The 25,098-nt window shown below is 40.9% G+C and overlaps 1 protein-coding gene across 1 annotated transcript in view; it reads right to left on the bottom strand.

The window, feature by feature from the left end:
• Positions 1–25,098, bottom strand: part of ARFGEF3 (ARFGEF family member 3) — a 181,759-nt gene that overhangs the window by 98,044 nt on the left and 58,617 nt on the right. The window contains exons 5-6 of the mRNA XM_032651324.1: positions 12,449–12,517; positions 1,616–1,738 (exon numbers count right to left, since the gene is read on the bottom strand). Coding sequence (XP_032507215.1) covers positions 1,616–1,738; positions 12,449–12,517 — 192 coding nt within the window. The remainder of the gene's footprint in view (positions 1–1,615; positions 1,739–12,448; positions 12,518–25,098) is intronic.

A 25,098-nucleotide genomic window follows, 5' to 3' on the forward strand; every position in this document is an offset into this window, starting at 1 on the left:
ACAGAGGCAGACAACCCTGTCCTTTTATGCAGACCTCTACAACTATATCTGTCACCATTGTTACAGAAGAGTAAGATAAGCTAAAAAGCTGAGTCGTTTTACTTAAAACCCCAAATTCTCCTACTTAAAAATTTAAAAATATAACGAAATAAACTATCATAATTGAAATCTCTTTGAAACTACAAAGTTTCATTTAAATGCTTCATCTTAAAGCATTAGTGTTATAGTATTTCCCATCATGTTGCCATTTAGCAAGGATGGAACATGATAATATACTAGTATCAGGACTCTCAACATCTTAGCTTTGTTTCCATTAAGAAACTTTTTTCTCTTAATGCTTTCTGCTTATAGATTTGAATTTCTTTTAAACTAATATATCTATACCGTCATATGCAAAACCTTAGTATAAATGAAATCGTTTTTAACAAAGAGTAAGCTAATATAATAAAAATATCTCAAGTTTAAACCATTTTTAATAAAAACTTGGGCTTTAGATATAGCAAACAGAAAAGAAAATCAGTATTTGTTTTTTCAGATTGGTGGATTTAAACAAAAAACAAAAAAACACTGGCTGCCAGACTGCATATTAATAACCTGGACTGGGAGTCAGTAAGGAGACTAGGGCTTTTGTTCTGGCTCTTTCACTGATATGCTCATTAATTTTAGATTTCAATTTCATCTCTCTGGGCTTCATCTTCCCCAGCTGTTTTTCTGAGGAATAAAAGAATTTGACCAGATAATCTCTAAGGTTTCACTCAACGCCATGATTTTCTAAAAATTATAAAATAATTGAAGTTAAAAATTAGAAATGAACTCTTCATTTCTGTAAAATTAATTTCTGAGATATTCTGGATTGCCATTGAGATTTCCTATTCTAAAAAATAACTCATAAAGTGTTCATTTCGGAATACTTCTTGCAGATTTTAAAAGTTTAATCTGAATTATTAGAGGCATTTTTTTTAAAACACCAATTTTGAAGAGGAATCATCTCCTCAATTAACATTCCCAGGAGATAACATATACAAGAAGCTGTATATGTTACATTTTTCCCAGGAATGCTCATTTTAGACAAACTGCTGAAGTTCAGAGCAAAAAGCTCGAGTGGGCTTTGATGACAGAGAGAAGACAAATTCAGTTTTTTCCCTGATGGCACCAGCAGGTGAAGAAAACCTCCTGCCCCAGCCTTTTATTTCATAAACAGAAACATATACACCAAGCCTCAAAGCATGTAATTAATTGCTAGTAATTTTTCTTAATTCTGAATTTACTTCTGTTTGTTAATACATCAAAATATTTTAAATTGTTCAATCAGAGATGTTTAAAACATGATTTTAAAAGAAAAGTGAATTTTAAATTAATGACTAAAAACATGACCGAAACCATAAGGAAAAATAACTCTCCAAGCTTTGGAGTGAAACAGGCAAAGACACATTTAAAGAGTTTAATTTATATAAATAAATGTTCTTCTGAACCAAGCCAGCCCTTCCTAATGTTTCAGTAGGAAGCAGCCCTGGCAGGGGGAGGGGAAAGCATATAGGACGTGGGACACTCAGCATGCGGTTACACAGAGACACTGGCAAGACCGGGATGAACGTGTGGGTACCGAGAGGCTCACCGTATTCTCCTGCCTTTGTCGTAACTGTAAAGTCAAGTCACTCAGCATTTGACTGAGAGTTGCCCGCACAGCCGTGTTTATACTACGCTGGTGACAGCTACATATGTATGTTTCAATGCACACCTGGTAAAGAAATAAGACAGCAACATACACGATCTGTAGATATCAGTTCATTACCAACATGCTTTGGAATTAATTGGAGAGGATGTTAAATCTCTCATTTAAATAGAAAGTCAGCCTGATTTAAGACTAGTTGTCAATGAGTACTACTAAATATATATTTTAAATCCCTGGGAATTTGTTTTTAATCATATAGGAAAAGTAATCTTTCCCTAAAGATTATCACTCTTAGAAGCTTATTATTCTGAGTATCACAGAAGAACGCAAATTAGTGATTTTTAGATATGCCAAATAATTCTACCTAGAACAAACTCAGGTGGCTAGAAATTAATCAGGAAAAGTTCTCTCCATGACAAAACAGGAACAGAATTTAACTCCAGAGTTATGAAGTGTGTGAAAAGGGTTAATGAAACCCTTTCTCCTCTATAAACAAGTTTGACCTTGGATTAAGTCTCCAGCTGTGTTCTTTTGGAAACCTGATAGAAGTGGGACAGTTAGCTGTGTTACTAGGCAGCATGGCTTAGGGTAAAAATGTCCCCCGATTACTAAGCTGCATCTGAATTCGGAGAACTGTGAACGAACTATAAAAACCTGGTGAGGAGTTTCTCTGGGTGACTGCTGTCATTGATCACACCCTCTCGGACCTCTGCCAGCTGAACTCATGCAGTTGTTACAGATTATTGGTTCCTACATAGTTGAAACCTGCGGAGGCTAAGCCAAGGTGACTCTGTACCCACAAGGGTGGCTCTCATCTTTTTGCTCCTAAGCTGACATTTGAGAGCCAGCAACTAGCCTCTGGACTGCAGCAAGGACTCCTGTGAAAGATAAATGCCTGCCGTTAACCTACTTCTGTTTCCTGTCCTATATCCTGCTAAGTGAACATAACGCCAGTTGTGGTCTAGTTGGGTCTTGTGAGTCTGAATGCCTAGCTGAACATGAGAAGACTCCCTGATGGCTGCTGCATGGAGAAGTCCCAATTTGGGGGGAAAAAAAAAATCTCTCATTTGATGATGATGTTGATGTTAAATGGCATGACTTTTCAGATTTTATTGCCTCTAATTCCTTTGGAAGCTATAGGAATGGGCATTGACAATAAATGCATGCTTTAAATTTGCCCACTTTTTCCTCTGCATAAGATATGTTATCCTTTACATTTTCCAAGCATATTTAGTCCCACAAAAAGAAAAAAAGGGGGATTTAATGTACCTAAATTATTTTTCTAGGAGTAACTCCAAGACTATCTACAAGGAAAATACAGGGTTCTCACCCAAATGGCAAATTTAATTTGATGATTGATAACTGAAAGTAGAGAAACTAAACGTTAACCTTTGTTGCTGCTACTGCTTAAGCGCGACCTTTCTGCCCGGCCTCATTATAATAACCTTCTTGGTAAAATTAACTAGGTAAAAGTAAATATTTTCTAACAGTTTAATTTATCTTCTATTGAATGCTTAATATTCCAAACGAGCATTGAAAACTCAACAGCGTATTTGGAAGTTGGCTTAGATTAATTCATTTTACGTTAAAAACTAAGAGCAAGTTCCAAAATATTTGTTTTTCCAACTACCATTTAGGGTATATCAGTTTTAAATTCATTTTCTTAAACAATCGTGGATTATAATGTACCTGAAGGTACAATTTATACATACTTAGAAAAAAACATGTTTTAATCTTGAAAGGCTTTTACTTTTGCATGTGATGAAATAGTTTAAAAACTGTGAAAATACATCTGAGTGAGGTATTTCACGTTGATGAAATCAAATTCTCCACAGTGTAATCAGGCACACTCATATTATTTATACCTTAGGATTTAACAGTTTTCTTTAAATCTTATACTCTCCCAAGAAATCTTTATAACTGTTGATCTTTAAATCTCTAAGCTCTGACATAAATTTAAGGGGAAATTTTAAGCCTTAGATGCACTAAAGATGAGAGTAGCTATCTGGAGAGCTGAACTATACACTTAACATAAACATGGTATTCCTGAATACTGAGAGCCATCTATATATCCTGCTTAAAAAACTCTATCAGTCCCTTTAGACCCAAGAAAGAAAGCACACATGAAGAACTGGATTTGAAGCAACACAAACAGTGCTGTAAACAGATGAACTTCACAAGTAACAAATGCATTTCTTTGAGTTTTAATGTTACCACCATTTTTAATGTTTCGGTGCTATTACTACACGTACAACACTGGAAATGACTTATTGCAAGAGGCGTTTTATTAAGGGAAAAGATAGGCATGTTTAGTCTGCTTAAAAAAAAAAAGATTAACCTAAGGATCTCATTCTACTAAAGTTGGGAGTATAAATATGGAATATGACAAAAGGGTATCCTTTTAAATATAAAAATGATCATGGGGCTTCCCTGGTGGCGCAGTGGTTGAGAGTCCGCCTGCTGATGCAGGGGACGCGGGTTCGTGCCCCGGTCCGGGAAGATCCCACATGCCGCAGAGCGGCTGGGCCCGTGAGCCATGGCTGCTGAGCCTGCGCGTCCGGAGCCTGTGCTCCGCAACGGGAGAGGCCACAACAGTGAGAGGCCCACGTACTGCAAAAAAACAGGAAAAAAAAAAAAAAAAAAGATCATGTATCTGATAATATCACTCTCTTTAGGTACTCAGAAAGAAATGCTTTATCAGTTATCCTGACATCTTCTAAAGAAAAGTTCCTTTAACTTGCTATATTAATAATAAATTGGTAAATCCGAAAGGTTTGCAGAACTACGTTTCCCCTTATAAACCTGACCATTGTAATTCAAGACCAGTGATTTTTCACTTTGTGAATGTTTTTCTTCCTATACCTCAGGGCAGTGCTAAGATGAGCACATTGAAACAGAGAAGCTCAGAGAACACCATGTCCAAAGTCAGGCTGAGTTTCTGGAAAAGGAGCTTATCAGTTTCTTCTTTTCATATATCCTGTATCAGTTCTGTCTCCCCATGCCCTTTGCTTTCGTGGTGCAGAACTGACACTTAAAAAGCCTCAGTCCTGCACCTCTGCCAGAGGCTCAAAGGGCAAGTCAAATACCTTGTGAAAAGCCACAGGCCCCTGATCGCCAGGGAATGCACGAAGACACAGGACAGTGAGGAGTTTCGTAAGGGACATTTTGATCATTTCATGCATTTGTGGACATCTAGCTTTATGGCATGCTAGACACAACTGAGGGCAAAAACATACATCATTAATGAAGCAAAACAGACCCCGAAAGCAGGAAGGAACAAGAACAAGAAAACACAAGTTTGCAAGCCATACATAAGCAAGTTTTGTATCACCGAGTCAGTAGACTGATAAATAACAGTACTAGGTTACAACCACGGTGTAATTACTATTATTAAATATGAAGCAGCATAGTAGAATGTAGCAGATATTCAATATACGTTAACCAAAGTGATAATAAATTTTAAAGAAGCTGCCACAGTAGAAGTTTGCTTAGCTTTACAAAGTACGTATGACCTTCACTTTGTTGAACTGTGCATTTACCTTCTCTTCCCTATCTGAATGGGGTTAGTGGCATAGCTTCCTTAAAACAGTGCATGGTACTGACTAATGAGTTCTATAAAGGGAAGAGCTAGTATGTTTCCAACTGGAAAATTTTTACCGAGATGACAATTTATGGTGATAAAAAATAGAAAGGATCAGAGATTAAGCAAGCTACAAGAAAGCAGAAATGTCTCTTATATGAATGCTTGCTGATCACATTAGAACCAAAGGAAATTTTGATGATCACTGTAAGTCTGAACCCTGTTATATTGTGATGACAGCTCAGTGGCTCTGCCGTTCCCAGGTAAACAGCAGTAATGGTATGTGACAGGAGGCACCTCATCAAACGGGTCCTGTTGATGCAGACACACAGGCACACACACATACATACACACAGACAGAATGAACTGAAGTTGTTTTATTATTCCTAAGAAATACCTGTGTAAGTAAATCTGATCCCATGCTGGGGTAGGGAAATTTGCTGGTTTTCCTTTTGGATCTCAACTTACAAGGAAATTCTTAAAGTGCCCAGGCATTTACGGAAAACTCATTGGGACTTCCTTCTTCCTCCTCCATGTTCTTCCTGGCTTCAGCTGGCATATTCAAATGGCTTAAGACCCCTCAACCCATCAATGCCTGCACCTCCTCAGGCAGAGCCTTCTGCTTTGTCTACACAGGGTCTACCAAACTCTAGCCTCTGTCCAGTGAACCAACCCAAAATGAAGTAGAGGGGATCTCTGCATTGCTCAATGTGTCTTCTAACTCCAACTAAGTTCTTCAAGAGCCAGAGGTTAAAGGAAAGTGGAGAATGTCTTGCAAAGGACTAGTTCGCTCAAAGCCTATCTGGCAGTAACTAGCCAAAGAACAGACACCTTAGAGGAGTCAAACCAGAGTCAGCAAAGAGACTGGCCCACGAGGAAGGAAAGAAAGAGTTTCTGGAAGGAAAAGTGGAGAAGCTCCTTAGAATGGGGTTTCCTCAATCCAGTAGCCTCAGCTGGTTTAATGGGCCAACTTCCTTGGTTGGTTTTCTTGCCAGGAGGTGGGGCTACCCCTCCCAGTCTTAAAGAGAACAAGACAAATAAGATGCTTCCAGGATAAATGGACCAAGTAAGTCATCTGTGTACTCTTTTTCCAGGTTATATCTGGAGACTATCTGCTCCTTAATCGTAAAATATTTTATTTGAGGTATGGCTCAGAAATAATGCTTCCACATTAGAGTAAAAAAAAAAAAAAAAAAAAAAAAGGATCACTGAATATTTAAAGAGAAGTCAGCCCAATTAAAATAATACTTTAGTGACAACTAGAACCGTGACATCAGAATCTTTGGCAGCAGGTCTTAAGCTTCAGTGTTTTTTAAGTTCCCTGGCATAACAAGTGGAACTATTGCTAAACTCCATATCCTCTGAGGATAACGTAATGTTCAGAAAAGACAAACTGAGTATCAATATGTAAAGACACCCAAGAAAGTGGCATATGCCCGATGGTCACTTGAATCTACGGTCACAAAAAAAGTAAAATGCATCAACACTTCTGCTTTACATGTAAAACCACCATACAGCCATTCTCTAACTAAATGCCTTGGTAAAGGTCCAAAGTGGATAAGAATCCAAAGAATTTCAGTCAGTTGCTATATTAATATGGCAAGATTTCACTAACATTTTCTAAGACTGAGGGTAGCCAGGAAGCAATAGTATAGCATAGTGGTTAACAGCACATATTTGAAATATAAAAAGCCTAGATTTGAACATCTAAAAAAAATATTTCTCCAATATTGTTTTTTATTTATAAACAAATCAATATAAAATAAGTCTAGATGGCAGTGGGGGGAGCTTACTCACAAAGGAAGCATGTGGAAAGTGGAGTGGGTGCAATCAGACTCCAGCCTGGAGACCCCTCCCTCCCATCCACCTTTGGGCTTTCCTGGTCTAAAATCACTGGGCAAGCAAATTAACCTCCCTTTCTCTGGATTCTTTATATAGCTTGGTTATGGTAAAGATTAAAAGAGAATGTGTGGAAAATACAATACTTATTGACATGCCCTAGGAACTCAACCATCAGTAGCTACCATTATTAACCACTGTTTTGGAATTGAGGGATGGAGGATGGATGGAGTAAAAAAGGGAGGTTCCTGAAAGTAAAAATCTTAAAGGAAAAAAAAAAAGGTCTTTGAGAGAGACTCTGCTTGAACTTGATAACATGCCACAGGATCAAAGACTGGAAGTTTCCCATGACTAAGATCAAACCAGCAAATACACATTTACAAACAAGGCTTTCTCACTTAGAAAAATCCCATAGAGCAGACTTCAGCAGGCATGAGAATATGCTCCAAATCTTACCAATGAAACAGTATCATTAACCATCTTCAAATCAGCTTCACAGAGCTTCTGGTTATGCACTACCTCTTCCCAAGGCCTTGGCGATTTTTACTTCGACAGCTTTTTCCTACGTTAAGGTAACTATCCTCGGAACACTCAACACATCTGCTCATTTGGGCATAATAGTAGGAGAAATACTAAGCGTCCAGCTTTCAACCAATGAAGAGAATTTTGTATCCATACAGAGTTTTAGTAATGATAATTCATGAAATTAAACAGAAAACACATGTTGGATATTTCATAACTGTCCAATTCTAAATTCGGTTGATATTTATTCCTCCTGCATCATAGAAGACCCTATTCTGAAAAACTGTCATTATTGCAGTTTAATTAAGCAAGTTAAAGTTAGACACACAAATGAAGGCTGCCCTCTTATTTACATTTTCAGCGCTTAATGATCCTTTTATAGTTTCAGCAGTACCTTGGGAAAACAGACTCATTTTTCATACTTAAGCACACATCCCATTTCCTGATCAACAGGTTCCAGGGTAAACACTATTCTTGAGTAACAGTCAATGCAGACGGAGTAAGAAAGAAGAGAGTGTGTGGATTCTCTCCCAACATTTCCACAGGGGTTTTTAAATGATTTACTTTAAGGTCTTTTTATAAATTGTTTCCCTAGCTATATCAAAAGTGACAATAGGAGAAAAGATTTTTTTTCTTGAAGTTAAAGACTTATTTTTATGAGAAATTCAGCTACAACCAAGAAAGTTTCCAGGAGCTAAGTGGTAGTTTTAGGCTGAAATGTCCTGCTTTAAAAATAGAGATGCAGATTTTTCAAAGGCTAAATTAGCAGGTGGAAAGCACTTGAGAACATGCAAAAACCTGCAAAATCACTGGGTTTCACTATGTCTACAGAATACCATTATTTTTGTGGCAGTATAACTCTCTTTTGTAGTTAATGCTTCCTGTTGATGAAAAAGTATTTCTTAAGCAACTTCTATGGTGAAAAACCAAAAGGCTCTAAGCTATTTTGCAAATTTGAGGAAAAATAAAATGTAGGCAATGTAAGAAAAATACTTATACCTATCATGTGTATCTGAAGTAAACAATGATTTCCAATAAGTCTACTATCCTTTCTTAAATTATGCATACATAATGCACTTAATAATCTAACAGCTGTAACTACTGATCCATAAGCTTATATTTATAAATTGTTCTTATGCTTTTCCTATAAATAGATCTACTCCATGCTCGTCTTATGCCAGATTACATAAATATGGATTCGGGGAGGAGCTATGGTTTTAAAGGTTGACAGGGCCTTATTGGTGGAAACACATACTCAGAAGGAACAGTGGGATAGCTCTGTGGCAGTTTAAACCATTGAAGCGTTTTAAGAAATATGTTTGATATATATCAAGCAATGACAAATGGGAAGGAGAAAACGTGGAGATGATTTGGCAGGAGAAGATGATGAAAGACAAGGGAAATTAGAAGAGTCAAAATCTTGTACTTATTAGGGGCCACCATTGAGAGGATTCTGCTGCTGTGTGGGCATCCCTACTTCGTGGAGGGGGCTCGATTAGCCATGGCAAAGAGGCATGACAGACCTTGCCTGGGATTTAGGTCTATAAACCCAGAAAAACACTATCTTTAGATCTCATTTTAATGAGATTATACCAATATTCACTTGTGGCAGCGCTTCTCAAACTTTAATACGTTTATGCATCCCACGGGGTATCTTATTACAAGGCAGCTTCTTATTCAGAGGTCTGGGTTGGAGCCCGAGGACCTGCATTTCTAACAAGCTCCCAGGTGCTGCCATGCACCTGCCGAGTGGACCACGCTTGAGGCTTTAGAGCATCACAGCTCCATTCAATGTGGTTTTACAACACAGCTTGTTGGAGAGAACAGTAACTATCAGAGCAGTGATTTACAACTTGACTTCTGCAGTAGAATCAACTGGAGGCCTTTACAAAATTTGTTTGCCCAGGTCCCTCTAAGACCAAAAAACTCAGAATTTCTAGGGCAACCCTAGGCATCTTATTTTTGCTAATCCTTCCCAGGTGATTTGAATATGCAGCCTTTGAAGAGAACCACAAACATAAAAGTAGGGCCTCTGATGCTTTGCAACTGTAAGTATCCCATATGTAAGAGAGTTCATTTCAGGAGGGTAAAGAGAGGTCAAAGTTTAATCAAGTAACTACTGAAAATCGTCAGCCTTATACAGGAACCTATGCAAACTTGTATAAGCCTGTCTCTAATTCTGATCTTTAATCGTTGGTGGTGAACTGAGGCATACTATTCTCTTAAGAAAAAGATCTATTTTAAAGATAAAAGGCAAGATTAGTTTAACTTCAACACTGTGTCTGCAGGGTGCTCACGCCTGGGAATGGTCTGGATGAGGGGCAGGGTAGCCCCTTTGAGAATTACCACTGGTTTCCACGGGGCAAGTGTAAGGGCCCCTGTGAGTGTCCCTTCCACAACCAAACTATGACAGCACGTGCTACAGGGTATAAAGACCAAAAGTTCAGTCATACCGACCAGTCTCGCTTCCTGGTTCTATCAATCACTTCCTAGCTGTGTGGCTATCAGTCATACCGACCAGTCTCGCTTCCTGGTTCTATCACTTCCTAGCTGTGTGGCTAGTACAACAGTACTGCTGTGCAGATTATATGATCTAATACAGGGAAAGTTCTGAGAACGGTGCCTGGCAGAGAGCTAAATATGTACTAAAGGTAGCCATGGAACACTGTCTTAGCCATGTAATATGTACTTATCTCTTGCCACCAAGAGTGATGTTATGTTCTCAAGCCTCCTCAGAATGATCAACTCTGAGAGGAAATGGCCACAGAGAGCCCAGAGCTCTAGCTAACGCCTGGTGGAAGTACTCTGAGTTGCAGCCAAGCCTGATGGATAAAAGATCCACGATTCTCAGCAGGAGAGCACTTTCCAGGGTGTTTTTCTCACTGGCTTTCTGATCGGTGCCACTGGATAGAGTGAGCCCCTGGTGCTGGAATCGGCATGCTTGTCCTCTGCTTCTCTCAGCAGCCTGGCGTGCAGATGTCCTTACCCATGGACTGGCCAGCTGCAAGAGTTGGATTCTTACTCCCCTCAACCTGGTGTCCACGCCAGGTCCAGGCTAGCACAGAGGAGTGATTCTGCACACTGCCATTTATCAAAAGCACTTTGAAGGGGTGACCATTGTGGTCCTTACAAAGCAGTCTCCATCCCCCTGCTATGCCGGAGAATCTGCTGATGTTTCCAGTCACCAGAAAAGAGTGGGGCATCTAAGTGAGGGCTGGGGGAACCTGCAGCCTCAACTGTTAAGTTCCATCACGGACAGGGAGGTGGTAGGACCTTCTTGTGGATCTACAGGAGAGGCGGGGCCTAAAAACATCTTCTGGGAGCCTGCACACTGTCAAGGGAAGGTCCCCGCTATCAAATACAGGATGAAAAGTTTATTTTTAAGATTTTTGCCAAGTCCTTCCTTCAGAGGAATGCAGTCCGAAGCCTCCATCCTGAACAATAAGTCAAAGCTAGCACTGGAAGTAACGCATTTTTCCATGATGGTCTGACCCCTGCTTTATGACCTTCATGCTGACATTCTGCTGGGAACTCTTCCAACTAGGGGATCTCAGGAGGCTGCAGGAGGGGCAAGAAGGGGAAGTAAGCTTGCTACTGTTGTCTCAGGAACCTAAGCCCAGTTGATGACCCATCCCTTCAGGGTCCTGGCCGTGTCAACATTATTTAGTGGAAGCCTGGACGTCGTCATCCATCTGCTGCTCCAGGAGAGCAGCAGCTAACCTTGACCCAGCATTTACTATGCGGCTGCCTGCACTGAAAGCTTTTTACATGGATTCTATCTTTCTTGTCTAATCAGCACAACCATACTACGAGATAGCGAGGCAGGCGCTGTTAGCATTGCTTTTACACAGAGAACTCATGATAATGTTAACTATGTATGATGATGGATATGTTAATTAGCTTGACTGTGGTGACTATTTCACAATGTATATGCATATCGAAACATCGAACATTTTATTTGTTGGTTATACCTCAATAATGAGAAAAAGGGGAAAAAAGAAAACATGCCCTAAGTGTTAAGCGTCTACCTGGTATACTCAAAAAATGGTAATCATTAGTGTTAAAAAAAAAATACCCATGACTGTTGATAGTTAGGCTTTCTTTTTCTCTATAATTTCAGAATTCTGAATATATCATTGGCTCCTTGAGGTCTATGTGTGTAGTCTTGTCAAAACATACAAATCCTGAAGATACTCTTTTCAAGAAGTGGCAGGTAATTCATTCTAAGCATAGTAAAGTACAGCTTTGGAATGATGCTGTCTCCAAAAGCCAAAGGCATATGCCAGACATTCAAGAAAGCAAGTTTTCTGTTGGACATACTGCAGGGAGTGCTGAAGGCACATATTACTCTAGGCTGCAACACAGATGGAAAAGAGAAGGCTTTCCAGTGATCGTTACAAAATGCATTCATCAGGGTTTAGGAGATGGGGATGCAATTTAATCAATAAACATCTCCTCTAAATCTCACACGTGGTTTCTTAAAAACCATTAAAAAAAAATCAAATTCTCTTCCATCAATCTTAGGAAAAATAGTAAGTGCAATACCTAGGTGTAGCAGCGTCGGGAGAACCGGTACTGTTATTTCCATGGCTAAAGCCTCAAGTCAAGCAAACCAAAACATGCAGAGCACCGACTAAGGATGGTGGCCCACATAGCCTGCTTCCCACAGATCAACTCCATAGTGGAAATTCCCCACAATAATGATCAGAGAAGGGCTCACCCCACTGCTGCGGCTTGGCCCCACCCCAGCATTTATCCCAGGTCGGGGTAAAGCAGCTGTGAGCAGACAGCACACACAAGCAGCACTTGAGTGTCTGGGGAAAACGGATACTCACCTCCGCGATCTTCAGCACTGCGCTCCCATTCAGGTCAAAGGTTGGGGTGTAGGTTATGCAGAGTAAAACCTTTAACAGCCAGGAGGCAGAGGAGGAAGGAAGAGAGAAGGAAGTAAAAATTTAGAAATAAATTTCCACTTTACATGTTATTAGTGCAGTCCTGTTTTTTATGACTCTTTCGCTCTTTGCTTTTCATATGTTTCTTTCCATCCCACCCACTGCTCTCTAATTAGTGACCACACATTGCCCAATAAAATAGAGACTAATACTTGTAAAAGGAAGAAGCATTGTAAGCCTGGCCAGAGATGGCTTTCTTCAACTCCAGGTCTGTCCAGTAATAAAGAAAACCAAATGGCCAGGCTCACTGCTAGGTCCTGTACATGAACTACCTAGACTGATATTTTTAGTAAGCGTCATTATTACTGCCCTCATTTTACTGATAAGGACACTGCACCTCCGAATGATTAAATAAGCTGCCAAAGTCACACAGGTACCAGCTGTGGAGCTGAGATCTGAACCCAAGTAATCTGACTCCATGCCCTGACTGACCATGCAATACTGTCTCTACATCCTCCTAGACCGGAGCGAGCGTCACTGTATTCTTCTGTTCCTGTCGCCTTTCCAGATCCACATGGGATTAGACATTCTTTTATGGGCACTTTCTTCTTTCCTTCTTTATTTACCCCAGTACACCGCCTGGGGCTTATTTATTAGTTCCAGATTCCCCATATTCTCCAAGTTACACAGACAGTGAGTCGATGACATTTACGAGATCTTTAAAGACCACTAAAAATTCCACTCTCTACTTGTAGAGCTTTTAGGGAATAGATCAATAAAAGCCCAGGGCATTTTAAGAATTGCTTCTAATTTTATAGATAAAAGGCTAGATGCTCCCCTGCCCATTTGGCTTCTGATGCTGCAAATTATCTCACCGGTGGTCCCAGACATGAAATTGCTGATGTCTGCTCCTTGATCCCCAAACCCAACAGCCACGTCATGCCTGCAGCTCGGCCTGTCAGTGGCAGCCTGAGGATGTTTCTCACCTGGTTCTGCCTAACTTGTGAAAGAGCGCTGAAGCCTAGCAAATTTACCTAATACAGGATATACAACTGCTCAGCACATCAAAAAGTGTAACTGTCCCATGAAGCAAGGAACCTCTCCTAAACCACTCAGTCTTAGTTACCAGCCAGGCCAGCCCTAGGAACAGTCACGCCTTTAGAGAAAGCAAACAGGTAGGTAATTAAAGAAGGAAAAAGGGATTCTTGCCAATTTTAGTCACAAGGTTAGAATAAATTCACAATTTTTTGTTCCTTAAGGCACCTGAGAGCCAAGAGCTGACTCCAGATAAAAATCGTCTGAATGCCACGCTGGCCGAGAGAGGGGGACTGTGGGAACTACTGCCCCATGGCTTCATGGGAAAAGGCTTTCTTTTGTTTGATTGACTATCTTTGGGGGTCGGAGTCTGGCATGCAAGGAGGGATGAGAGCTGAGGACAACAGTGTCACCAGGTCCTAATTTCGCCTGGGGAGAGGCCATGTCTTCTAATGCCTCTGTAGTTGATGGCATCTCTGCCTGACACCCTCCTATCCTGGGATCCTCCTAGGCTTTTTCCTCATGTGGCTCATCTCTTGGCTTCTTGGTGGTCTCAACTCAAATGTCGCCCCTCAGAGAGGCCTGCGGCCCTCCCTGAACACTCTCTCTGAAATGGTCTCTCTCACAGCTCCTTGTTTCACTTGCTTCAGAGCAAGCACCAGTCTCATAAATTATTGGTTTATTTACTTATTTATAATCTTCTCATTAGACTATAACATCCACTGAGTATCTGAAAGGCCCTCAGGCTTTCGTACTTTGATTTCTTGTTACCTTGCACAGCTTCTCTTTCTTCTTTATTTTTTCTATGTCATGTTTCACGGCAGGTGGGCAGAGGGTATGAGACAGTGGCTGATGTAGGTGGTGGTCTGGGGAGGTGAGGTGGCCCATCTTGGCCCTTGGTTTTTTAAGTCATTACAATAAAGGCTGGCAACTGGCAAGACCTTACAATATGAAACTAATCATGGCAAATTTTTGTCTGAACTGGCTAATTAATAATGTTACTTATAGGACCAATGATCCACTTCTTGCCTTCCATCGCTCCGTGCATTCATACAAGGTATGCAAGGGTAAGAAAGAAGTTTTCAAAAGCCAACCCAGTTTTCTGTGAACAAGGGCTGCTTTATGCAACAGAGGCTGGAGGAAGTGGGAGCCGTGTCTACGGTGAGGTCTTCGGGAAGGGCACTGAGTTGGCATATTTGCTAACCAAGCTTCTCAGGGGAACAGAGGAGGCTGGACTCTGCCACCGGGAAGCCAGCCAAGTGTAGAGGGAGGCCTCACAGCAACAGTCTGAAGGAAGCTGAAGATCCCTGCACCCAACTGATGCTGATCCTGTTCAAAGGATCATTGAAAAACAGGCTCTCCACACCTAATGTCTGGCCACTAATATCCAAAGACTCACTGGGCTCTATGCAAAAACTAAAAACAAGAAAAAATAGTGAAAGTGAAGCATAATAATGAAGCCGTCTCCTTAAGCTCACACAACTTGTTTTTCTGGAAGCAGAGCAGGTTTTAACTCCAGAGCTGACGGTGCCCATGGCCCGCCTATGACTCCCAAGACATATCAAGGGCCCCCAGTTTCTAGCTAGGATGGTGCAGCAGACAGAAGTGACTTATTGCAAATGATACACGGAAAAACGGTGCCCAAAGCCTGGCAAGCACTAATTCACTGGATTCAAACACAGACCGGGTGTAGGAAATTTAGGGTGACGGCAAATTAATTTCAAGTGTCTGACTTCCACTGCAAAATGAAAGAGTAAGAAGTTTAGACTGGTATTCTGAGCACGTTGGCCTCAAGGAAAACAGGAGCACCTAAATATTGAGGACAATTCCATTAAAAATACATCCCTCACAGGGTCATTAAAGCATACTGACTACATTATCACTGAAGAGCAAGAACTTGAGTGACAGGCAGCGTCTTGCAATCTAGATGGTTGGTGCTGCCTCCATAAATAAGCCAAGAGGATGGGGAAAGTAGGTGCAAAACCGTCCACAAAAAGGGCACGATCATTACAGAGGCTAATAAAAATCGCAATTATGAAAAAATAATTGAATAGCTACTATATACAAGAAACAACCCTGCAATTAAAAATGTGTATAGAAACACTGGATAAAACAGATTAGACTGGAAAGGAGAAAGAGAAGCTGATTTATTGCAAGCATTGGGCCCAAGTGATAAGAATCTGAAACATTTAGCCACATTAGGAATACAGAGAGACAGATGCGGAAAAATAATGATGACAAGTGCAAGATCACAGGTATGCACTTCTCATCAGGAAAACCCCGGATGGATGCTCTCCCCAAGGCAAGGGCATCTTATCGTCATGATTGGGGTTTCTCCATCAGGCTCATTCTGCCCTGTGATCACAATCACGACAGAGCAGGGACACTGAGGGACTGTGATGTCAGGGCTAAAACACAAGTGTTTCAGTAACGTGACTGTGGCATGTGATTTAGTAATTAATCGCTGTGAATTTGCCTACATCCTCTAAGCCCTTTATCTTTAAAACTCCCATCCCACCTCACAAGAATATTTAGAGGAAAAATTAACTAAATGACTTTTAAAAAAAAAAAGAGGGGCTTCCCTGGTGGCGCAGTGGTTAAGAATCCGTCTGTCAATGCAGGGGACACGGGTTTGAGCCCTGGTCGGGGAAGATCCCACATGCTGCGGAGCAACTAAGCCCGTGCACCACAACTACTGAGCCTGAGCTCTGGAACCCGTGAGCCACAACTACTGAGCCCATGTGCCACAACTACTGAAGCCTGTGCGCCTAGAGCCCGTGCCCTGCAACAAGAGAAGCCACTGCAATGAGAAGCCCACACACCGCAACGAAGAGTAGCCCTCACTCGTCACAACTAAAGAAAGCCTGCGCACAGCAACAAAGACTCAGTGCAGCCAAAAATTAATTAATTTTTTAAAAAAAGAGTACACACAGTACATGTATCTCTAGGCTATCTTCTCATAGAGATTAAACAAGTCTCCATTTGATGTAACACATGGCAGCCATTCCAGTGTAAATAATTAGATGCATTTTAAGTAAAACAAAAGAAAAAATCAATCAGATCATCCGCGTTCAAAAGTATAAATCTTTCCAAGTCTTCATCCTACTATGTATCGCTGCCCCCAATTCCTACTGTCTAAAGCCCTCATCATTCTGACCCAGCTCCACTTCCTCTCTCCTTGATGTTCTCCCTTTCAGGCCCCAAATCAATTCAAGGCATTATTTGCCAAGGTTCTAATTGCTGTGGGGTCACAAATACAAAGCAAGCACCATCTTTACCATTACAAACTCACCATCTATTGGAGAAATGAATACTTGTACAACTATACTTCATGGCTGACTATAGTGAGTGCTACTGCAACCGTGAGGTATATAATAATTCTTAAGGTCAGAAGACATCTCAACTTCGGAGAGCAGAGAATTCACAGATTAGATAATGTGTGAGCAAAACACTGATACAGGAGAGAAAAGGGAGGGACAGATGTACCAAGCAAAGGAAATGTTGTGAGTAATGGTATGAAGTGTGAAAGCAGAGGCTGGAGATGGTGCTAAAAAGGTTGGCTGGAACCTTATTACACATCAACTTAAATGCCCCATGTTAAGTCTTTTGCACAGATTATTTTAGGGCTGGTTGGGGCAACAAATCACAACTAAAACTAGATGTAGGGACTTCCCTGGTGGTCCAGTGGTTAAGACTCCAAGCTCCCAAAGCAGGGGGCACGAGTTTGATCCCTGGTCAGGGAACTAAGACCTTGCATTCCACATGGCACAGTCTAAACAAACAGACAAACAAATAAAAACTAGATGTACTGAGGCAAGCTAGAAATCAGAGCAATAAAGCAGACAATATGTTGTAGATGAATTAAAGACAGAGCCTAGTCATTCCAGTGGCAATGAACTGACTGGGGTGCATTGGTGAAGGGATGAAGGGAATTCACAAATAGAAGGCAATGGTCACCCATATATGAAATCTGGGTGTCACCCAACCACTGTTCTCTCCCCACCTACTCCCTACCATTCTAGTCAACCTGGTTGAAATCTCTCATATACCCCAATTCCCATATATTTCATAAAGCTTTATATTAGATAATAAAGTAACATGTTTTAAGAGAACAAAGATATACCTTGTTCAAAATCCGTCACATAAATATTACTCTACAGATGTGAATTAATCCCAGAATGGGCAGAAAACGCAAAAGGCTTATTCCATAGCATTTATTTGGAGCAGTTTAGATATACTACTTAAATCTGGGTGCCCTCTCCACCGCCCACTAGATTTATGAGCTCCTTGGTAGTAAGGTCTAACTTTTTTTTTTTTGCGGTACGCGGGCCTCTCACTGTTGTGGCCTCTCCCGTTGCGGAGCACAGGCTCCGGACGCACAGGCTCTGCAGCATGTGGGATCTTCCCAGACCAGGGCACGAACCCGCGTCCCCTGCGTTGGCAGGCGGACTCTCAACCACTGCGCCACCAGGGAAGCCCAGGTCTAACTTTTTGATGCGCACCATGTTTATAGTGCCTTGCCAGGCTCTGGGAGGTGTGGTGAGTCCCAGTCCACGCTCAATCCCTCCTATGCACTGTCCACATGAGTAATCAACTACACAGAGTTTCAGTGGGACTGTGCATCTGTGTGCCTAGTCATTATTGTAAAATGTGTAGGCAATGTGATAAGACAGGCCGGTGACACAGAAGGAAATTGTCCTGGGAATCTGAATGTCAGATCCAGGTGGTGTGACTGGCTAAAGGCAGTTTTTGCAGCCTTATGGGTAATAATACTAGAGCTTCAGCTGACCTCGTTAGGGTAATCAGAATTTAGTGAGTCCCCATTCAGGAGGTCCAGCTACTTGGCAGGACCTCAAGCAGGACAGGGAGAAAAACATCTCTACCAACCAGAGGGCATCTCCCGTGAGACTTATAGAACACCTGTTACTCTCTGCTGAGAACCTATTTTTTTTGCACTCAACACAGTAACTGGTAACTTATGTAAGATTTCTGAGCCAAAGAGCTCATTTCTGCTAAAGTTCCAAATGAGTCCTCTACAGGACCATTTGCAGGGGATGAAGGAGTAAAGAAGTGATTCCTAAGCTTACTGGATAGCAACTGCACTCCCACTTTATCTCTCCCTTGTGCTGCATTACTCAGGTTGCCATTCATTCATTCATTCCACAAATACTTACTGAGGTGTGACAAGGGGTCAGGCCTAGTGCTAGGTGTTGGGCATACAGGAGGAACTAAAAAAGATACCCTGATCCTTGCGCTCTGTAAAGCTAACATCTGGTTTCGAAGACAGTGACAAAACAAGGGATTACAATAAGTTGTGATGAACATGATGGCTGGGAAAATGCACTGGACTCTGAAAAGCATATCAGGGTCTAACACACAGTACACTTGTAATGTTATACTCCTTTTTCTTTTTTTGGCTGCACCTCACGGCCTGTAGGATCTCAGTACCCCAAGCAGGGAGTGAACCCGTGCCCCCTGCACTGGAAGGTGGAGTCTTAACCACTGGACCACCGGGCAAGTCCCTATACTCATCTTTAATAGAACTCTAAATTTATGCTGTAACACACATAATTAAGGAGTGAAAAACCCAGGGAGGAAGATGAGGAGACCATCAAGAAGTGAGCTAATCCGTGGGAGTCAACCTACCCTAAGGCACACTGGGGACACGGAGGCATGTTGAATGAACAGGAATCTTCTTTTCCTTACACTATTAAAATATACATTAGTGCTTAGTTTACACGTAAGTGCTTCCTGAGGTCACTGTAGTTTCATTTCTCCAAATATCAGATGCTATTTATAAATCAAATAATCTACTATAGCTCAAAAAAGTAACTCAAAATTTGAGTACAGCCCACAGGGGCTTTGTCTTTCCCTTATTTGAAGAGGAGCAAACTCTCTGGAAATCCTTGATGCCAGGCACCGTTTCAAACCCCAGCTCTGGTTCTGGCTGAAATTTTTGCTTTGTTATTTAATGCACATTCCCTTCTGGCCTCTCATATATATTGGCTTGAAGATTCATAAACTTAAATGTATTTGCATAATTCCTTTTCTTGAGAAACAGCCCAGTTCTTTTTTTTTTTTTTAACTCCGTTAAATTTGGCAAAAACAAGGATGGAAAATTCAGTGACAAGGACAGGAATACTGAGACACCAAATGCCTTTCTCTTGTGTGCAGGGCTTGCCCCCCTCCTGGGGGTGCAGCCTTATGATTATGTGCTGCTGAAAGCGTACCTCGGCCATGAAATAGATGCTTCCCCTCATGGTGCACCTGTCAACAACAAAGCAGGCTCAGTCTCCCGCAGACAGCAGAAGGGCAGAGCACACATCTTTAGTTTGGGGGGTGCAGTATCACAAAGTCAACAGAGAATTTCAGAGGCCATCTTCCTATGGTCTAAATTTAAAATGTGGATGGCCAAAGATAAGCATTTTTTTCTTGTCTTGATCAAAGTTGCTCAACCTCAGAAATACCGACATTTTGGGGCCAAATAATTCTCTTCACGGGAGATTTTCCTGTGTATTATAGGATGTTTAGCAGCATCTCTGGCCCCCATAACCTCTAGATGGCAGTGGCTCTCCCTCCCCCAGTTGTGACAACCAAAAAAAACGTCTCTAGACATTGTCAAATATTCCCTGGGGTACAAAATGCTCACCTGTTGAGAACCACTCTTAGGTCATTTATACCCCATGCCTTGTGGATATAACTGAGAATCTCTACATCACCCTGCTTCCAAAAGCCTCAGAGCCAGAATGCAGGACTTCCAGAGGGGACCTGGGGTGAGTCACTGATCCTTCACCGGGCTTCAGAGATCCTGAACTGAAGGTAACAACAAGGCTGTTGTTGAGCCACACCCCAATCTTTATTTTGATCCACAGAAAATGAATCAAATTATTTTAGTGCATGAAATGTCTACCACTTGTGACTTAAATTGATTTACATTAGGCTGAGGTGACAGGTAATTACAGAAATCACTTTCTGGCTCAACTTGCCCAAATTCTGGCAAATAGCTATTCTGAGAGGGTTTTTTTAGTCAGTAGAAGATTTTTCTAGAGCTCATGAGTCCCCGGTTTGGAAAACATTGCAAATTACTTATTGGTTTATGGTCATGTCTCAGGTTCTTTCCTGGCCTTTATTTGTGGCCACTACTAAGAAGTTCAATATTCAACATACACGTCAGATGTGCCCTTAGCACCTAATTCTAGCAAACAGTACACCAGTGATATCTGTAGAAAAATATGTAAATATTAAATTATAATGAACTTGAACTTAGCTAATTTGCTTGAACAAATAATCCAATCGTTCTTATTCTTACCTTCTCCCTCTAAACTCTCTTCCTTGGCAAACTCTCATGACTCTTACCTCTAACTAGAAGCCTCACAAATGCATTTCTAGAGCCAATATTTCTCCCAAGTTTCCAACCTTAATTTCAGCTTATAAACATCAGAAATGATATATGCAATTTCATGAAAATCACATAAACCATACTAAGTCTCCAACATGGTAAACAGCTTAACACTTCTTCCTGCTCTAAAATTCTTAATTATGCAACCATTAAAATTATCTGTGAGGGGATAAATATAGCCGTGTGGGAAATGCTTAATCTAAAGTTAAATGAAAAGCAAAAAATAAAATCATATATACACAGTGAATGTAACTGTAAACACATAAATCAATATGACTAGAAACGCATATACAGAAGTCAGTCACAGTGATGAAATCTACAATGAATGCTTTCTATTTTGGAAAGCCTGTAATGTGAAACTCCTTGTGTTTATTCTTTTAAAATATTGTAACTCTTTGATATCTGACAATATGAATTCACCATCTCTCTCCTAAGTTAGCCCCTTAAAATCCATCATTCAGCCAGAAACTCTAGCTGCAAGTCTTGATATCATCTTGGATTTTCCCCTTCTCACCTACTCACCGCCTATGCCCCCACCCATCACCAGCTACTGCAAATCCCCTCAGTGTGCTCAGCGGCACTTTTCTGCACTCAGCTGCGGGGCACCCCTCCTGTCCCCTCCAACCTGGCTCTCACAATGAGCCATCTCGCCAGTGCCTCGGACTTGGCTCTGCTGATTCTCCAAGCATCCTGCAAAACACTTTCCCCTTCCCCCCACCTTCAACATCTAACACCCAGCTCTGAACATGTCACTTTCTTGCTACTCTGAAGACCCCCCAATCTCTACAGGCTCCCGGCTACTTACTTACTCTGACCAGGCCCTCTAGAATCTGCTTCAACCTCCCCTTCAGGCTCAGTGACCATTATCCCTCGCTAATCCGGGTTTCCACCCTGTGCTTTTCCATCTCCAAGACTTTTCCTCTACCAAGAATGTCCAGCCTCCCTCCCAATATATATAATGAACTGAATTCCAAACACCTTTCAAAGTCCAACTCAAACAGTATCCCCTCCTTGAAACCCCCAGTTGAATGTGGGTTTTCCTTCTGAATTTTCCCATTGAACTTTTCTTCTGCTACAGCATATGCAACTATCTTGAATTATGGTAATTGTGCACATCTTTATCTTTTTCCTATTAGATTATAAATCCTTGTCTTGGTTTTGCTTTTAATACTATAAAGTTTTATATATTGTTGGTAATGTAAATATATTCACAGACAATGAAATAAAGTAAAAAAAAAAAAAGTCCAATGAATTATCTTTTCTAGTTTAACTGTAGCAAATTTATTTTGACCTAATCTCACAGTTAAATTTTTAAGAAGTTAATTTCATCAGTGTGTTCCGGATAACACCCTTACACTTCCTTCTCTCTTTCCCTCTGAGAGTCTCCACAGAATGGGTGCCTCATCTCAGATCGTCTGTCTATATACGCATGAGGCTTTTGATAGTTTTATACTCGATGCTTAGAGAAATGAGCAACAAAGCCTCTTGAGACAGTTTATAAAGGGCTAAAGACAACTTGATTCTCTATATGTTAAACATTTAATAATTATAAAACTCTTGTAGAATATCCAAATCGTATGAACTCTGCCTAGTAGGACAAAATAGGAACTTATTTGCACAGATAAATGGTGGGATGTTTTCTGTAGACCATGGGATCATGGCTATTGGTTAGAACCCTAAATATATCTAGGTGGATAATAGATATATAATTTACAAAATTCTTCTTTTAAGCAAGGAAGCTACAATTCGACAATAGTAAATATGATGAGGTCCCTTTTCAGGAATCAGAAATATATATAGTTTCTTTTCTTTTCTCCCTTCCTTTACTATAGAAGAAAATTACCCTGTTATAGGCTGTATAGGAAGGGGCTATAGAGGAAGAAAAGAGACAAGAAGAAACACATAACGCAATGGTACTTCTAATGTTCTGGTTCATAATTTGAGTGAGTTCAGAAGTGTTCATTTTATTATCATGATACACATACTCTTTCCTAATAACTAACAAAAATGAAAGCTAACACCAACCCTATGCCATGCACTGTTCTAGACACTTCTTTTATATTAACTCATTTAAGAGTCACTATAACAATAATATTAATATTATTTGCATTTTAATGATCAGAAAACTGAGGCAGATAAATAGCTTTCTCAAGGTCACCAAGCATTCTAGCTTGAGAAGCTGTGCTCTTACCACTCTGCTACCAGGTATTTTGAAAAGAAGAAAAGTAACAAGAAGTTTAAAAACAATAGAGTCCAAAGACTGTTTCATAGGACAGTTACACAAAGCCATTCTTTCTCCCAGACACACTTGGCCACTTAAAAGTTTCCTCAATGAATTCCTATCTACTCTAAGAGATTTCTAGTCTCTCATGATGTTTCACTCTTTTTCAGAAGCCATATTACTCACATTTGCCTTGCAGTTAAACAAGGATGCACAGTTTTCTTCTAAAACCACACATCCAAAAAGCAGATCGGGGGCTTCCCTGGTGGCACAGTGGTTGACAGTCCGCCTGCCGATGCAGGGGACACGGGTTCGTGCCCTGGTCCGGGAAGGTCCCACATGCCGCGGAGCGGCTGGGCCCGTGAGCCATGGCACTGAGCCTGCACATCCAGAGCCTGTGCTCCGCAACGGGAGGGGCCACAACAGTGAGAGGCCCACGTACCGCAAAAAAAAAAAAGCAAAAGAAGATCAACTCCCAGCCTTGTTACAATGCCTTTCCAGAAAAACACAAATGATTGAAAAAGCAACTCTGCTACCAACAACTGTGTAAGCCCAGCCAAGTAACTGAACCACTCCAGCTTCAATTTACCTATAAAAAGAAGGATCTGATTATGTATGAGGTTACTTTAATTCTAAAGTGTGAATACATGTTGATCTTTCTCATCTTTGAACTCAGATTATTGAGTTTGTCTTCTTTTGTCAATTATTCTGGTGGGCCACTGGAAACCACCACATGTGTTTCCCTCTCTCCATTAGTCAGTAACTAAATTAGCAAGCAATTAGTAAGCCATATGCCAGATGCTCTGTTAGGCACCAAAGGGATAAAAACAATACTAATAATATGTAATTAGTTTTCACTTACTAACTAGTGAACTTTTCCACTATGCCTGAGTTGAGTTTAGGACTAACTAGTTGGAGAAATTATGATATGTAGTTTCCCTGAATAAGCCACAGCATATGCAGTTTCCCTGAATAAGCCACGGCCTTAGCTAACCTCATACCTCTCTGAACGCATCATCATCCCTTCCCTCTGAGGAAAGTGCAGTTAAAAAAAAAAAAAAAAAGCAGCAGGTGGTGGAGGGAATGATGTACCAGCTGCCTCTAACTGAGGGAAAGAAACCAGACTATGATTCTCACGTGATAAGTGATGGTGGCTGACTGCCAGCTCTCTCTCAGCAGTATCCCCGTCTTTTTCAAGAATAGAATTCTGGGCACATGGCTGCCCAAAATAAAGACTACACTTTCCAGCCTTCCTTACAACTGTTGCCATATAACTGACTCCTGGCCAATGGGAGAGAAACAGAAGTGTCCTGCATCACCTTCCTCCTGCCAGTTGGCTGGAATGTAGACGTTTTGGCAGGAAACAGGGAGCCCTTGTGTTTCACAACCTGGAGAAACATAATCCAAGATACAAGAGTCTCTGATAATGGGGTTCAGCCAATACTGGCCTAAGGTAGTGCAAAAGAAAAACAAATTTCTGCCTTGTTTCAGCTGAAATGAATCCTAACTAATACATCCTTCCTTTCTTCCCTTTCTCCAACCCTATCCTTGCCTACCTGATTCTTCCTTATGCTTTCGATCCTATTTGTTTTAAAAATGTCACTTCTTAAGAACAGCCTTCTCTGTCCTCTTCATCTGCCCTCCAGCAGGGTCTATTATAAATACACTTTTCTAAATTTTTCTTTCCTTATATTTATCACAGTTTACATGTATTTATCTATTTCATTGACTTCTATCTCCAACACTAGCCTCCAAACAAAGATTCTTTTTTTGTCTGGTTTTGTTTTCTTCACCATAGGATCTTCTGTGCCTAGCACAGTGCCTGACAGGAAGAGATCAAGTATTTGTGCAGTAAATGATCGAAAAAATTGGAGGATCTCCCCACTCTAGGAATTCTAGAACATCCACAGTAAATACCACAGGGCTCTGCATTTATAC

The sequence above is a fragment of the Phocoena sinus genome, chromosome 12, assembly GCF_008692025.1.
Source record: "Phocoena sinus isolate mPhoSin1 chromosome 12, mPhoSin1.pri, whole genome shotgun sequence".
NCBI classification, from domain to species: domain Eukaryota; kingdom Metazoa; phylum Chordata; class Mammalia; order Artiodactyla; family Phocoenidae; genus Phocoena; species Phocoena sinus.